Below are 18,082 nucleotides of genomic sequence, written 5' to 3'. Positions count from 1 at the left end.
GTACTCAGCAGTGGTGAGGCCACAACTTGAGTACTGTGTCCACATCTGGGCCTCTCAATTTAGGAAGGATGTTGAGATGCTGGAGCAGGTCCAGAGAAGGGCAACAAAGCTGGTGAAGAGTCTGGAACAGAAGTCATTCTTATAGGAATGACTGAGGGAGCTGGGGTTGTTTAGCCTGGAGAAAAGGAGGCTCAGGGGAGATCTTTTCACTCTCTACAACTGCTTGGAAGGAGGTTGTAGCCAGTTTGAGATTAGTGTCTTATTTCCAGGCAACCAGTGGTACAGTCTTAGTGGCACAGACAAGAAGACATAGTCTTAAGCTGTGGCAGGGGAAGTTTAGGCTGGACATTAAGAAGAATTTTTGCACAGAAGGAGTGATTTGTCATTGGAATCACCTGCCCAGCGAGGTAGTAGTGTTACCATCTCTGGAGGTGTTTAAGAAAAGACTGAATGTGACTTAGTGCCATGGTCTAGTTGACAAGGTGGTGTTAGGTCATAAGTTGGACTTGATGATCTCAAAGGTCTTTTTCAACCTCATTGATTCTGTGATTTCATGATTCTGTGAAGTGGGTTATTTTACTGGGCTTTGCTAGAAAACAGTAAATACATAATGAATGAATACCCTGAACTCCATCTCCTGATACTGTTACCCCTGCAAAGGGGTAATACTGGAAAAAAACACCTGAAAGAGGACAATCTTCTAGACTGGAAACAACACCTGGCAGAAACACAAAAATGCGGAAGAGATTAGGGGTTTCAGAAGCTATGTTTGCAAGCACACATTAGCATCTGTGATCTATTCTCTAAATAAGAAACACAATGAAAAAGCAGCCTCCACACTTGCATCTACAGAGCTACATTTTTTCACCTTTTGTGCTATCAGAGGACAATGGAAGTCTCTGAGCACTTCTGATACCCTGCTCAAGCTCCACACTGGAATTGATGCAATCCTTTAAACTCCACTGGCAACAGGTTCTTTACTTTCATATACACACTGCCATGTAAAATTGCTAGGCTCAACTCCATATTTTTCCATTTCATCTTACTGGTAACTGAAGGGCTCAGAAGCAGAAGAATGTTGCATTTGTAAAACACTTCAGAACATACAAATACACTGAAGAGAGATTCATAAAATCAGGTGAGTTGTAAGGGACCCATTGGGATCACAAGTCCATCTCCTGGCACTGTACAGAACAGCCCCAAGAGTCACACCATGTGCCTGAAAGTGTGGTCCAAATGCTTCTTGAGATGTGTCAGGCTTGGTGCTGTGACCACTTCCCTGGGGAGCTTGTTCCAGTGCCCAACCTCTGGGTGAAGAATCCTTTCCTGATATCTAACCTAAATCACCTCTTGCTCAGCTTCAGGCAATTTCCTCAAGTCCTGTGACTGTTCATGAGAGTGAAGAGATCAGTTCCCGCCCCTCCACTTCCCCTTGTGAGGATGTTGAAGAGTGCAATGAGGTCTCCCCTCATTCTCCTCTTGTCCAGGCTGAACAGACCATGTGACCTCAGCCACTCCTCATATGGCTTCCCCTCCAGGCTCTTCACCATTCTTATGGCCCTCTGTGGTGGGTTGATGACGGCTGGATGCCAGGCACCCACCAAAGCCACTCTCTCACTCCCCTCTGCAGCTGGACAGGGTAGAGAAAATATAATAAAGGGTTCATGAGTTGAGACAAGGACTGGGAGAGATCCGTCACTAAATACCAACATGGTCAAAACAGGCTAGCATTAAAGAAAAAAGCTGAATTTATTATTAAGAAGATCAGAGCAGAACAATTGGAAATTAAATAAAACCTTAGAAACACCTTTCCCCCATCCCTCCCTCCTTCCCAGCTCTACCTCCTTCCCCAGTGGTATAGGGAGACAGGCAATGGAGGTTATGGTCAGTTCCATCATTTTTTCTGCTGCTTAGGGAGAAGAGTCCTCCCCCTGCTCCAGCACAAGGTTCCTCCCATGGGAAATAGTTCTCCATTAACTTCTCCAGCAGGAGTCCATCTCATGGGCAGCAGCTCCCTGAGAATTGCTGTAATGTGCGCCCATCCCACAGTCCTCCTCAAACTGCTGCAGCGTGGGTCACTATTCCACAGAGTGCAGTTCCTGAAGGACAGGCTACTCCAGAGTGGGCTTCTCTCTTCCGTGGGCCTCCCACAGGGTCACAGTCTCCTCTCAACCTGCTCTGGCATGGGATCCTCCATGGCTTGCACATGCATCTCTGCATCTATCCTCCATGCAGGGGCATGGCTGTTTCACCATGGTCTGCACCACAGGCAGCAGGGGAATCCTAGCTCCAGTGCCTCGAGCACCTTCTCCTCCTCCTTCTCCCAGTGGAGACACCTTGGTGTCTGCAAATTTGTCCTCACATATTGTCACTCCAGTCTTCTCTGGCTGCAATTACTTCTACACAGTAACTTTTTTTTCTATCCTATTAAATCTGTTATCAAAGATGTGTCCTGTGTTCCCATCATCTCTAATTAGCCCAGCCTTAACTAGTGGCATGTCCATCATTGGAGCTCCCAGGGATTGGCTCTGCCAGACACGGAAGAAGCTTCTAGCAGCTCCTAACAGAAGCCACCCCTGTAGCCTCCCTACAACCAAAGCTTGGTCATGTAAACCAAATATACCCTCCTCTGGATGCTCTCTAATAGCTTCATGTCTTTTTTATATTGTGGTAATCTAAACTGCACACACAAGTCAAGGCGAGGCAGCACTGGTGCAGATTCTTTAAGAAATACACTGACATAATACTATTCAAGCATAAGCCTCTTCGATACAGAAGTCTTCTGCAAGTGGAGAGCATTGTAGTAAGACCAATACACATTCTGTTGAGAAGAAAGCCTGTAGCAATTCTGTAATGCAATACTTGATTAACCACAGCAAAGGAGAGACTCTCAAATTAATCCAGTTTTTGCCTGTGATTTATTTAGCCTAAAAGGAATCCTGTAGTATGAAGCTGCATTATGAAAGCTGAAGTTTGAGACTGCATGTAGCTTTCTGATCTTTGCAGCTTAAATGTCAAAACCATCATCAGGCTGTTGGGAAAAAGAACCCAATGTGAAAAAGATTACACCCATACCTATATGCACTGGCAAAATAATTATTTCTTTGTTCCTCCTTTTAGAAACAGATTTCAAAGCTCTCCATTAATCTCCTACTTTTTCACCTGTTATCTGTCTTTCCTCTTTGAAGAAAAGTTTTTCACCTATCAAAAACCAGTTTGTTGGTTTGTTGCAGGAGGATTGTTGTGGTTGTGGTTCAGCCTTTAAACCATAAACCATGAGAAAGACAGTACCAAAACTAGGATGAATGAATCACACACTTTTTCCAAGCTTGAACTACACAGAGAACCACAGAATTACAGAATTGTTACTTTTGGAAGGAACCTCTGTAGATCATCCAGTCCAGCACAAGACAAGCTTACATAGGAATGCATCGAGGTGGGAGAGAGACTCCACAATCTCGCTGGGCAGTTCCCCAGGGCACTTGTTCCAGTGCTCTACTACCCTCAATATAAAGAAGTTGTTCTTCATGTTGAGGTGGAACTTTTTGTGGTTTAGTTTATGGCCAGTCATTCCTTGTCCTGACACTGAACACCATGGAAGAGTCTGGCACCATCGTCTTGGCAACTTCCTTTGTGATATTTCTATGCATCAGGCCCAGCTTCCACAGTCCCTCCTCATAAGAGAGACGCTCCAGACCTGTAATTATCTTTGTGGCACTCTGCTGGACCCTCTCCTTGTCTTTCTTGTATTGGGGAGCCCAGAACTGGATGCAGCATAAAGTGATTCAGTTATACACCTACACACCTCAAATACTGATGTGAGCTTGCCCACAAATCCTATTTTTATCAGATCATTTGTGAGGGGGGAAAAAAAGCATCATTTTAGTAAAACTTAATAAAATAATAATTCTTTTCTTTCTGTAGCCTGAAGGGAAGAAATGAAATAATGAAAGGAGGGGATAAAATATATACTTTATCCTCCTATGTTTTATCCTTCTATGTTCATGCTGGAGACAGCTGCAGATACAGTGAGTGTCTAAGTGGCATTAACCAAGCTGAAGTTGATTCAAGGCAGAAAGATACTGACCAAGAAATAAATTGTCTTTTAGAGAAGCAACTTCAAAAAAATAATTTAATCACATTGAGGGAGGGTTCAATACCATGGCCAGCAACACCTCTGCTAACCGAACAGGTCTGGATGTATGTCACATCTAGAGACAGCTTCATAGACTTGTTCTTGCTTTTGTAAACTTTATCTGTAACCCTCTGGGCCCAGATTTGCCACCAAACAATTTCTGTGCCAGTCTACCTTCAGTAAAGGAATAAAAAATGGAATTAAGAGGATTAACATCAATATTGCAACAGCTAAAAGTTTTGTAATGTACTGATACAGAACAGGAAGGTGAGAGAATTGAGCCCTGATTTTGCACTTTTCTCAGATCTTGCTACACCACTACCACAAGCCTGGTTTGCTGATGTCTTGTAAGATGGGCCCCTGAACTTGTATCTGAGCAGATGCTAAATGGATAAAGGTGAAGAGAAAGAATATAACATGGATGTAGTTTTATTATCCTCAGTTTTCTTGTACACAACTGTTTCACACAGCTCTCTGCCACTATGTAATCCTAATTAGGCTGCTAGTCCTAATATTTTGACCTTTCTGAGTCATTATTACAATTAGTTTAATATATAAAACCATTAAAAAACTTATTCAATAAGTAATTAAATTTTTCAACCTTACCAAAGCACCTATTCTCTAACTGCCATGCCCTCCTTCTACACTGTGTCTCCCGCGTTCTTCTAGCCCCACCTTTTTCACACCTCCATGTTGGTGGTTACTATTTCCCCTTTGCACATCACCCTGGTGTGTACTAGACACCTATTCCCAGTTCTCCTTCAGCATGGTGACATTCTCTTACTAAATCAAGAGATTATAGTCACAATTGTAAATAACGCTCAAGAGAAGCTAAATAAGTTTCAGAAAAGTATCCCTCCTGTCAGAGATAAAATTGGTGTAGTATAGGAATTAAAATGACTTCAAGTTGCTGATAGTAGTAATTATATCTGTTCAAGTGATAATCCAGTGTTGTTTCGCCATAGGAACCTGGAGCTTTTACTTTGCAGCAAAGGGATTGTATTTAACACTTGCAGTGGAAACAAGCACTTCACTTTGCAATGCTTCCATTTTTAACATAGTAAATAAGTAGTTGAGTCAGTGGAGAATCAAGAGACAAGTTGACCTGTTATGGGGGCTTAATGTGTCTACTTTGTGCAAAGACCAGTGTCTATATATGTTCAAAACTCTAGATGTCAGTCACTATTCTACAAAAACTACTGGGTAAATTAATAGATTTTTGTCAGTTGGAAATAGTAATGGCAAGATCTGTGGGAAATTTTTCATTCAAAATGAAAATTCAGCTGTGTTAGAACCTTTAATCCTACCATTCATATGAAAGAGGAATAAAAGCCTATATGTTCCAGTCTGACATTTTATAAGCAGGACAGTTTTAGTGCTTTAGTCAAAGGTACTTTTTCTTTAAAAATTATCTTGTTTAATCTTTTAAAATCATGCAAAGACAATAACCCTCCCTTTAAAATAGAATAAGACTTTTTTAGTCATATTTTGGCATTTGGCCCAGAATAAATACATACATGTGTATATATGTGTATGTATATTCACATACATACATACATACATAAACTTCCCACAATTTCTAGGGAGCAAAGTAACAGTATATATCAACTGTAATATTAAGAAAGAAGTCACACTAAAAGAACTTAAAGAATCTGTTAACTTGTTACATAAACAATATGTTATTAAAGGGTCATTATTATATATATTTACAAGCAAAACAAATTAGTTTAATGATGTTCCTTAACAGTACAAATACCACTGTCCACATTTTGTATGTGTAGATTTATATGTTTTAAAGAACTGAGAAATTTTGCCAGTGAGATTTGCCAGCAGAAATTTCTGAGAAGAAAGGGAACCTGCCCCACTGGTTTTCTACTTCTGTCTTTATCCCTAACCAGGTCCAGACCCCTTTCCATTGTTCCTTTCATCTAAGTTTGCCTACATACAGGCAAGTCCTCTTCCCTACTGTCCCTCATAGTTAAAACCTCTCTTGGATCCACTCTTCAGGCTCCTACTTCTCCATGCCTTGTCACTTTTTAGTCCTGGTTGACTACTTGTGCATTTATTGTTTCACTACATATCTTTCATCTTCCCTGGCTCTTGTCCTGTCTTCATTTGAATCACACATTCTCTTTTTTCCATTCCCTGTGGATATGGTCACTGAGTACATAGAAAAGTAAAGGCTCCCTGGTGTCACCTCTGCCATTTCCCATGACAGGTATAGTGGGAAACTAGTATTTCAAGGGGGACAGAAATAATCTGATACTCCTAAAAGAGGCAAGAAGATATGGGCTTTACTTGGTGCAATGAATAGGACAAAGATACTGTGGAATTGATGCTCATGGAATTTGGAATTGGATGGAGCTTTTCAGGAAGCACTTACACAAATAATGTGACTCAGATAAACTGATCCTGTCCATGTGCAGGTGATTTTCAGAGGTTCCTTTCTGAAGTTCATTTTTCTGTGAATTTTGAGGGGATGTAGCTATTTAAAGTTCCAAAGTAAACATCTGCAAACTACATTTCTCAAAGGCTTGGAATATAATCAAGCATGGCTTGTCACAGGATAGCTGAAGAGACATGTCAAGCCCAATGCTCCTACTCCTCACCACATTCAAAGTTTTGCTCTTAATTATGACATATTTTTAAATGGGCAAAAATACACTGTATTTCCTTATCTTCCTTGGGAACCACTGAAGTATTTTAGCAGAAATCGCCTTTAAAAGTATTTAGGAAGAGTTAGCCAACCAGGTGGAAATACTAAGAACAGCAGCAAAGATCCTAAAATAGGAAATACTGGGCTACTTCAATTATAGAAGGTTCTACAAGTTCTGCCAATATTTTTCCCTTAGGCTCTCACAAAATGGGGAAGCAAAGAGAGAAATATCTTCACAGAATCCCTTAAGCCTCCTATGTTTCCATTTAAAAGGGATTATGAAATAAAATGGAGTAGGAAGCTCCTCAAAATTTCAAAGGAACTTGTGTTGACAAGAGTTTGCTAATTTGCTAAAATTGCTATTTTAATAATTTTTCCATATCTGACTAATTTTAAGGTATTCCTCATTAGCATAACTGTCATTCTTGGCTTTGCTTTTTTCTCTTTGCTGTTTTTATTCACCCTTTAAGTTGGAGTTGAAGAATGCAGCTTGCAATAGAAAGAATAGAAAGAGGGAATTTAATTGGCATTAATTCCTATGAATTTAATTTGTTTTCTTTTTCACTAATCAGGTATACTAACTGAATAATGCTCTGCAAAGACAAATCTTTGTCCAAAGTCACAGCAAGCAACACTGCAGCCCACAGGGTAAAAAAAAAGGAAAGAAAAAAGAGAGAACTAGACTCTTGTTTTAAGCATACTCATTTTAAAACCAAGTTGATTGAGAAAGCAGCTCTGACTGCTACGGTGTGAGTAGTGCTCTCTTCCCTCTCTTTCATGTTTTTATCACTGCCAGCAAAGATATAGATGGAGACCAATAAAACAGGATTTGAACCTTTCGCCTTGTCTGTTAACAGATATCTGTTTCTAACTAAATAAGGCCTTCTCCTTCCTCTTCTTCCCCAGTCTGATTTCTGCCTATCCCCTTTTTATTTCCATCTGAAAAAAATGGAAATTCGAATGCATTTGTTTGGACTCTATCCCTATGTACCTCAAGGTGGGTTTCTACCATGCCTGGGAATATAAAAGAACTTTCAAGTATGTATAAGTAAATTACTCTTACAACCCACTTTACAGCTGTTTTGTACTTCCAGATGGTATAAAGATACCCCAGTATAAAGTAGTATTAGGCTACTATCTCCAGTGCTTGAACTTCTCAAAAAAGATAAAAAACCAAACACAAGCATTATAAAAGTGAAAAAGTAACTACCACTTTTTTAGTGAAATTTTTATTTTCAGATGCCAATTTCAGTCTTGTTTTTCCAAAATTAAGGGAAAATACATAACAATTTTTTATTGTTTGCCTTCCAGGACTGATTGGGAAAAATAAAAAGATCAGTTTGGAGAGAGTATAATTAATATCAGTCAGGATGGAGCACACTGGGTTTAATTTTAGTGTTCTTCTCTTTTCCTTTCTGTGCCTTCTTTCTGGTTATCTTAGGAATCACTAATTATTCAAATATTGTAGACTACACTTGTAAATTTGCTCATGTAAGGGCTTCTGAATTTGACAGAAGAAACTTAGAGGCTGCTGGTGATCCTGTTTGTCCAAATGTAACTCTGTTTAGCACCACAGATTTACTTCTGATGAATCCTGGTAAATATCAGACAGAAAAGAGACCCCCAAGAACCCATCCTGAACATGCTCATGTTAAACATCTGTTTGAAGTTTAGTGTGCTTTTATTTATATTCTTAGGGAAATATGAGGCAACTTTGCAGCTTTTTTTTATATTAAAAGAGTAACTGAAATTTATGTATATACCTTAATGTTTGTTGTATCAGGAATGAATGACATCATGATATCATGGAAATAAAAAAATTTTCAATACACTGACCAGATTAAAAGCACAGATTTTTGTGCAGTTCTTAATTCAATAAAATGCTGTGGTACTTCATGATCAGAAGGAAATACACCCTCAGAAGCAACTGTTTCTTCTGTGTCCTTCATGAGAGTCAAAGGGTACTTTACAATCCAACCCAATGCTGGATATAACCTTTTAAAGAAATAAAAACCGTGGTTTAAGGATTTAGAAAGCACTAGATCAAAGAATGTAATCTTTGAGATCTAATAACTACAGTGATGGGTCTAGCATAAAGACATGAGCAAAGTAGAACAAAGGTTTGCTGAATATCCACAGTGCCCCTTGGGTTAAAATTCATTACAGAGTCACTCTAAATCCTTAGTCGGGGGGCAAACCTAAATTTCTCTTCTTGCTAAAATCCAGCATGAACTTCAAAAATAAACTGAAAGCAATATATTTAGGGGAAAAAACTCCAATCTTCAGCTTCTTTTGTGTTGTTGCTTGACTATTCAAAATTCAGCTCTTATTTTCCAAACACCTGACAATTTCAGTTTCAGCCTCCAGGTTTCACACACACACATATTTCTCCCCAGGATTAACTGAGGGAGATGGAGAACTGGTTTATTTTTTTCCAGCAGTGCATGTCTATATCCTCTTACAACCAGAGGAGATCCAAGCTTTCAGCATTACATTGTCTAATGCACAATGTGCTGCTCGTGAGGTTTCTCAATAAGTTGTGGGGATACTTATGGATGTGCTCAAATGGTTTCATGATCACCCTTTAAGTAAGCATAGCACTAAAGCAAACAGCTGTGTTCAGATCTATAGTGAACCCTTCAAATGCTGTTTTAGAGCACTCCAAATTTGTCATCTGTCAGACTTTGAAATTGCAAGCGTTGCTCACCAACTTGCACACAGAAAGTTTTCTTGCCTACTTTGGTGACAAGCTGGAGCAGGTGGTGTATACTGCACACAGACTTCTGGAAAAATATTGTTATCTGTCTTTATTTCCCACCATGGGCATTACAACACAAAAACCATCACTTCTGCCTACTGCTTGACCAGCATCTTGTCAAATCCAGCTGCAAGATTAAGCTTCCCCAATTCTGAATTCAATATTGCAACCCTAAGGACATAAGAATCAGACTGGAACATTCTGAGCTTTGGAGTTGTTTTTTTCCCTTTTTAATGGACAAAATTGTTTCTGCTCCAAGACCATAGTTTGCCCTGACTATAATGATAAATCATCATGACTGACACTAAGCAAAATGAGTTTGATATTTTCTGCTTTATCCTTCCACATTAGAAGCCACTTTTACATTTGCCACAACTTTTAACCTTTCTTCCAAAATATTAGAATTATACAAATCAGGTATTATTTCTGCTTTGTATAATTCATTTGAAAAATGTGAAGCATATTTTGTACACAGAAAGGGATGGGCACAGCGAAAAGAAGGTAAGATCTAAATGGCCATCAATCTTGCAATAACTGTTGGTTTCCTACAGTAGCATAATTCTTCTTTATTCTGGATTATTTTATTTCATTGAAACTGTCCTGCTAACAAAGCCAGGGGGAGGTCCAGGACTCCAGACACATTCAGCACTTGGCAGCATCTCGTTCTAGTAGCAAAAGTTATAGACCCAATGACAGTGTCTTGGAAATGCCACACTTAACCATGATCAGAATTATTTGCATCTTTAGCTTTTTTTTTTTTTTTTTTTTTTGTGTGTGTATTTTTAAAGGTGGATTCAGTAATAATCAGGCCCATTTCTCCTTTCTCCATTGTTATAATTTAAAAACCCCAAAACAATGACAGCCTTTAATGTGATATACTATGAAAAAATGAAAGTGGATGCTAGTTTGCCACTGATGGAGACAATGTGATTTTAATTCATAAGCTTGAAGCAAGGATATGAAATATTCTAGTCATTGATATTGTTGTTTCAGTCTTAGTCTGTTCTGCAAATATATATTTAGCTGTTTATTTTGCCCCCAAAAAAGGATGTCTTCCAGAATGGGCTAAAGCCATCAGCTTTTTATTCCAGTAAAATTTTATTGCAGTTGAAACATAAGAAAAGCTCAAGTAAAAATTGTGTTACAGCTCCATAAGTTGGATTTGTAAGTGAAAAAGCAGTTAGACATGTAAACAGTTTAGTGAAAAGTACAACATTCTGATACAGAAGTATCACTTACAATATGTCTAACAGCAGTTGTGTAGTACTATTAACATGACTTTCACTAATTTGCTTGCAAAAAACTCATGTTCTGTTATTTTCTGTTTCTTAAAACTTGTTTCCATAGCAGGGGGTAGGTAAAAAACACTTTTGTCCTTTACTTGTCCCTGTAATATTTCCTTTTTGGAAGTGACCTTCCATAGCTGGATTGTGTCTTCCAAAAACACAGGAGTCCGAGTTCCATGAAAATGCTAGCAACTTAAAAAATAAAAGCTACTCTGTGGAATCAATGACTGAAATAGCACTAAGTTCCATTTTAACTTTTTTTTTTCTTTTTCTTTTGCTTAAGGTCCTGTTTCCCTTTACAATGCCCTTCCCCATTTATGGATTCAGAACCCCATCCTGGAACGAGCCGCCTTTAGGAACAGATCATATTTAGTAAGCACTTAAGATACCACTCACTAGATATATCACAGGGTCAAAAATTACTCTCTCAAGTGTGATTTTGTAGCACTGCTTGTCAAATTATTGGATTTCTTTTAGAGTAAGGTGGCACAGAAAAGACTGCCAAGACAAGACCTATGTATTTTGACAAGAACAACTATCACGGTCCTGCCTTGTAAATCCTCATTCACATGTGCAAAGGACATGGGACAGCTGTATATCTACAGTACAGAGCAAGATGAATTTATGAGGTCCTCATCTCCTGAAAATAATTTAATAATTAATATTTAAATTAATAATTCAACTTTAATTCATTAAACAGTATCAATTGCTATTACTCATGTGAGTAAAAGTTTGTCAGAGATAGTTTTGCTATATACAGTATGGTGTATACAAATATAGATTAAAAAAACACGCTTATCAGTAACTATAAAAACTATTCTAAACAACTTAAGAAAATTTTATTTATATAGTTCACCATGTAAAGATTGCTTGAAATAAAGATTTTTGCATCCCCTCTTTCTCCCCACAACCTTTTTTAATTAAGCTTTCTCACACTACCTCTTTTAAGAATGGCTAGAAATTTTGAACAGTCCCTTGATCTTCAAAATTTTCTTTTGATCTAACAGTTAGATAAAGCACTACTATAGAACAGCACTACCAGTCAACAGAGAATCAGCAGCAAACATCAACTAATATTTCTTTTTTGAAGAAAAAGTACAACACATCACAGAGGTTTTGAAGCCAACATTGAAATAAAACCCCTGAAGTGATAGTCTGTTTACCTGTAGCCCTGATATCCTCAAAAAGTAAGGGTTCAAGACCGTTGGGTTACTATCTTTATTCCTAATAGCCAGTTCCAATTGTAAAACAGTTTGCACAACAATTATTTAGTTAGCATTTAAGCCAGACTTTGTTATATTTATTAGCAGTAACACAATAGGCTTGTTGGACAAGATCCTGCCAATTGTTATATATATGAGGAGTCCCACTGAATTCAATATCATTCTGTGCACCTGAAGCTTTAGCAATTGCAGACTTCTTATGGGCTTAAGTGATTTGCTGACCAACTTTTAAGTACATGCTTAAGTCTAGTTAAGTTTAGTGAGAAATAAACATGCACATATTCAAAATTGCCTGATCTGAGGTTCTTCCATCTTTAGAATTTCAGAATAAAAAGCTACATTATTAATGTTGCTGAACAATTTAAATCTCAGGAAAAAAATATTTTGCCATATCTTCATCTAATGTTGAAAGTGCTGTATACAACTTGTCTTTGATTGTCCTTTTATTTTCTTCCATTTGAGTTGCAGTTAAGATCAGAGAAGAAAAATAAAAGTCTTGTTACAGCTACAGGTCACTGTAAGATAAGAGGCTCAGCAGTCACTTCTATGCACTGTACACGCAAAAGTGGGCCAGACTGATATTTAGTTTATCAGTCTAGAATCTAGGAAACATAACAGAGGTACTTGAATGTAAATGCATTGTCAAAAGATAATAATCTACATCACTGGAGGAGAGTCACTTGTCCAGCAATTTAAAGGTCATCTGATATACTTAATTTTTCTCTTAAAATTAGAATATAGTGAATATACACAGAGTACAAATCACAGCTTTTTTAAGATTTGACCTCTTAATTGGCTGACCTGACCCACAGATTAAACCACACAGTAGTACAGAACAGAAAAAAGAAAACTGGAGAAAATTACTAAAGATGTTTTTAGAAAGCTGATTTCAATTAAAATCCAATTTTGGTGTGAAAAGAAGAAAAAAATCTTTTCAAGTATGAATCAAAATGATAAAAATTCATCTTTTCTGCTGTAAAAACAGAAGTCAACAGAAAAATGCATTCTTTTGCTGGAATCCAGGCCTAGGACCAAAGAATTTACATATATTAAATTAACAAGATCCAAAGTCCTCTACAATAAATATTTATACTGTAAAATATTACAGCCACATTCCTGCATCTCCTTACAATAATAATTCTTAGGGACACAATATTCTAGAGAGTGTATACAACAGTGGATTTCTGCAAAGATGGAATGTTTCATTATCAGAGTACCAGCTTGTTCATAAATATTAAAAAGTATGAAGTTTTTCAAATATGTTTCTTACTGTTTACATTGTTTTTCTGCTACTGAAAAAACCAGTCAATGGGTACCTGTCCATAAGTCTCTCCCTCACAGTCCTGAACTGCAGAAAACCACTGTTGGTGACTGTAAAGGACTACAATGTTTGTGCTGGATATACAGTGAGCAGCCAAGGGAACAAGTAGTCTGGCCTTACTTATGCAAGTAGTCATTCTTACAGTGATGGCACTAATTCTTACTTGAAAGAACAGGATTTGTCCCAGATTGCAGACAGAATGGCACAATTCCTTGCTGTCTTACAAAAGTGGGTCCTAACTTTACATATGGTTATTTTCTGCTTGTATATGTTATAGGCAATCCTTGATATTAGATTAGAGCTGGAAACAGATATTCCAAGACAAAAAGAACTTATCTACTGCTACAAGAAAAATCATTTAGAGATTGCTCAAGACAAAATAATATTATAGATCTGATATAGATCCTGGATACATATTAGTCTGCATTATAAAAACAACACTGACAACAGATTAAACTTCCGAAAAGTGACCAAAATTTACAAAAGGAATGGCTTCTCTAAAACATGTTCTATTGTGGTTAATCATGAGGAAGAATACAAAAAAAAAATTTTAAATGGCAACAAAATGAAACAGAACAGAAAGACCCACACTGGCTGCAGCAATGTATCAGATTCATAAACTGGGCTTCAGAGAACTCTCTGTGGGAAAAGAGCATGTTTACCCTTGCATAAATAGCATTTACTACATGGTGAAATCGTATGGAGGATACCATTGAAATACAGAAATAAACGTGCTAAATTTGTAGAAAGAGAACTCAAGCATAGCAGTAATAACTGCAAACACATGCTTATTTGAAGAAGAACATTACCTAATTTGCTTCCTCTCAATATACAGAGACCTAATTTAAGCTGCTCCCCTCCCCTTCCCCACTTCACTATATTTGCAAGAACCAGTGAACACAGAAATGTACAGCCAGCCTGGGCCCTCAGGCCGGTGGATCAAGATGGCAGGCTGGCCCGGGCTCCCCTGGGGACAGCAGAGCCAGAAGGGTGATTGGACACAGTGACCTGTCTGCATGAGATGAGAAAAAAAACAGGAGGGCTGTAATGCTGATGAACTAACCTGTCACTCACAAGCTCAGGTCTGAGGGGAAAAAAAAAGATGGAGAGAAAAAAGAATACGAAAAAGGTATAGTAAAGGTTTTAGAAAGCATAGAAGGCAGACAAATTACAACGTCATTGGAATAATTAGATGACACATTTAATTATCTGTTCATTCAGATGGGGTCAGGATATACAGTGAATATGGCATAAAAATCCAGCTAATATTTTATATAAGAGCAAAACACAATTGAAGAAATAATGGATATTGTGGTTTGGCATGCAAGGGAGGACGCTACAGCCTATTGCTGGCAGGGATCAGGGTTTCATGCCAAACACTCCAGTTATGAATCAAAATCACAATGAGCAATGAGCTTCTAGATCTTGACACACAAGGCAAGGAGGTTGTTCTTCAGAGTACTTGGCTGTTTTATTGCTTGCTTGGGGGAGAAAATATCCAGAGGGAAGGCTCACAAGCAATTCTGCACCCTGGACCCAGTACACCCAGGTGCTGGGTAACAGTCAGAGTTGTAGCACTCTGCACACCATTGCCACCACGAGTGGGAATCACTGTGGACTGTTAAAAACAGTTGAAATCCAGATTGTTTTTAAAAAAGTAAAAAATGCATTTAATGATGAACAAGTACTTAGTGTTGAAAATGCCTTTGAATCGGTATGCTCTGCTATTCCATTTGTGTCAAACACAGACTAATGCCTGAACTACAAAAAACTGCTAGTGTGTCTGATCTCCATTGCATCAGCTATACATGTACAGTTTGGATTTTTAATTATGCGAGTTCACATTCCATTACCAGTAAAAAAGACTGAATTTAGAGCTACATCTGCAGGATTAGTAAAAAAAAATAATTCTCATGGCAGAAAAAAATTACAATGCTGATATAAAAAAGCCAAATTATAAACATTTATCCAATTTTTTGTGTTTGGAGGTTTGAAAGTTAGCAAAGACTTTTAAGAACTTTTTCTATTAGTGTCAGGAAATAAATGCATCTTCTAAAACTATGCAACTACTAAATATGCAAACCTTAACTATTTATCAATACAAAATAGAGACTTAAAATATGGAAAGATTTTGTGCCATAGGGCTTGCCTTTTGATAGTTATTTTCTTTTAAAATACTTAAAGAAAATCTATGGCTATTTTCAGCAAAATATACAACCAGAAAATTATACAACCAGAAAATGTGTAATTTTTTATCAGAAAAAAAAAAGTTAAACTTTTTACTCTATCTTAACACATAGCTAATAACAATGAAACACTGGACAATTAATCAAAACAAAAACACACTTGAAAATTTTGTGAATTTATAAACCCATTTTGATGTGCACATTTACATATATGAAATGTAAATATGCACACATGCTGATCTGAAAATAATGTTTGCAGCACCTAAGACAGTAAGTTTCAGAAAAATAACATCTATAAAGTCTAACACAGAAAACCCACAGAAGTTAGTCACCTAAAATACCTAAATTTATTTTTCTTTTAAATACATGATCTTGATACTAATTTGAGGAAATGAAATACAAGAACATATGATATAAACATTTTTCCAGACATTCACTGAACTTTTTTAATTAATGAAATATGGCATATTACACACAGAAAAAAAAAAATCCTTCTACCATTTCCAGCCTCAAAACCACTTTCTGAGAGTTGGCAAGCCTTAAACATAAAATAGTTAGCTTACACTTTCTTACATGTGAAAACAAAATTTATATTAAAGAGATATTGCAAGCTTTTAGATTTATAAAGATTTCAGGATACATTTTCTATCAAGTGCACTTGTTCAAAACCTTGCCATTGTATCTGCCTTGGAATCATTAAATATATTTCTGTAAGACTGAACAAGTTAAACAAAAAGGTAATTAACACAGTCTAAAATACATCTTTTTGCACAATGTAGTACTGGCAAGCATGCCCCACTTTTTAGGTATAAGCCAGCCTAACAGAAAGCTGTGAATGTTTGGAGGATTTTTAATAAAAAATGTATCTTCTATTTTTAAAATATTTAAAGCAATAAAAGTCTGTGGTAAACATGGCATTACATATTTGACATTTTCCGCCCAAAAATGCATTACTGTGTATGATGGTATTAATAAACCATGTGCTTTGAGGGACTTCAGTGCTGTGCCATAATTTAGATGAAAACAATGTATAGAATGCATATTTTTCTACTATTATATCAAAATATAGAAAACAAACACTATGTCATCATCTCAGCAGCATGCGTTCACTATACTGGAAACATATGCAAAAAACCACAAAGTTTTGAGAGTTAAAAAAATACCCTTTACCAGAGAATGATTTACAAGTCAGTGGTTAATGAGAAAGTGTTGAGCACTTAAAATTTTGTTAGAAAAAGAAAAACAGGCACTCTCATCTGACTCTGACTGCTTTCACAGGAAAACAGCCCTCCCTGTTCATCAGAACAAAATAATTTTTTTCCCCACTTCAGGTTATTATTTGAAGCAAATGAAAAGACAATGATTTTTCTCTCTTCTGGCTAAAGCTCAAAACAGCATGGTTAAATTACACATATAAAAACTACAGACTTATCAGAAATCACAAAACAGAAAGAGAAGGACTCACTGACCCATTTGGAAGACAAAGACGACAAAACGGAAAAGCTCTAAAAATCAGCTTGCAAGGCCTTAGAGAGATATTCTTCTGGCATTTCATCACAGCAGCCCCAGTTCACTTCCCTGGATACAGGGAGGGAGAACTAAATAGAGCTGTTTATTAAAGCTGTTGTGCTGGATTGCATTAGGAAGCACGAGCAGACCACCTGGACCTTTCAGATTGTGGCAGCGTTTAATTTGCAGGCTGCCCCTCTGCAGCAGCAAAGACTACTACATTTACCAGGTTCAATCACACATTATCTGGATTAGGAGTATAAGAAGACAAAATAAAAACAAAAAATAAAAGCCACAGCATCTAGTACATAACACAGTCAATATAAAAATAATGAACAGCATTACAAATAGAAAGCAACTCCCCAGCAAACATAACACTTTCACTCCTCGGTTCTTCTACTTCAGCATATTTAAACAAAATAAAACAGCAAATTAATAAATACATTGATTTGATAAAGCTCAGACTGAAATGGGGTTTATTAGAAGAAAAGGATGGTAATTTAGTTTTTTTTAGTGATTCCCTGGCCAGATTATTGTGTTTCTTTTGCCTTTCTCACTTTCAGTACTACACTCGCTGGTAGCTGAAGATACTGATAGAAAGATGGTACTGTAAATATGAATTATGTGAATCATATGGTTAGACCCTTGTGAAAAAAAAAAATAAATAAAAGGGGAGTTGAGAAATGGCTGACTCCATACCTGACCAATTACAGCTTGCATGGTCCCTGTGTCCTGCTGTGCTGAAAGATCGCAATCCATCATATGTAGTCTTTGAAAAGGAGAATGGGGGTTTCTGGCATGCATCTGTCAATCAACTTCTGCACTCACAACCATCACCAAAAGCAAGGGAAAAAAGTCAAGCTGCTCCACCAAATAGGATGAAATAGTCATGTGACCTTCAGCACTCTCAAACACATACATACTTCCACAGAACGTATGAATTTTCTGCAGATATGAAATGACATTGACAAATACCCAATACCAAGTAAATAAAGTGAGACAAACAGC

At 37.2% G+C, this 18,082-nt stretch overlaps 1 protein-coding gene across 1 annotated transcript in view; it reads right to left on the bottom strand.

The window, feature by feature from the left end:
- POU6F2 (POU class 6 homeobox 2) overlaps nt 1–17,878 on the bottom strand; it is a 312,199-nt gene extending 294,321 nt beyond the window's left edge. The window contains exon 1 of the mRNA XM_041400352.1: nt 17,774–17,878. Coding sequence (XP_041256286.1) covers nt 17,774–17,878 — 105 coding nt within the window. The remainder of the gene's footprint in view (nt 1–17,773) is intronic.
- Between the last annotated feature and the right edge of the window lie 204 nt (nt 17,879–18,082).

Source organism: Onychostruthus taczanowskii, unplaced genomic scaffold, assembly GCF_017590055.1.
Source record: "Onychostruthus taczanowskii isolate IOZ18803 unplaced genomic scaffold, ASM1759005v1 scaffold179, whole genome shotgun sequence".
Lineage (NCBI taxonomy): Eukaryota > Metazoa > Chordata > Aves > Passeriformes > Passeridae > Onychostruthus > Onychostruthus taczanowskii.
The sequence above is the reverse complement of the archived record's forward strand: the minus strand, read 5'-3'. Positions and strand labels throughout refer to the sequence as shown.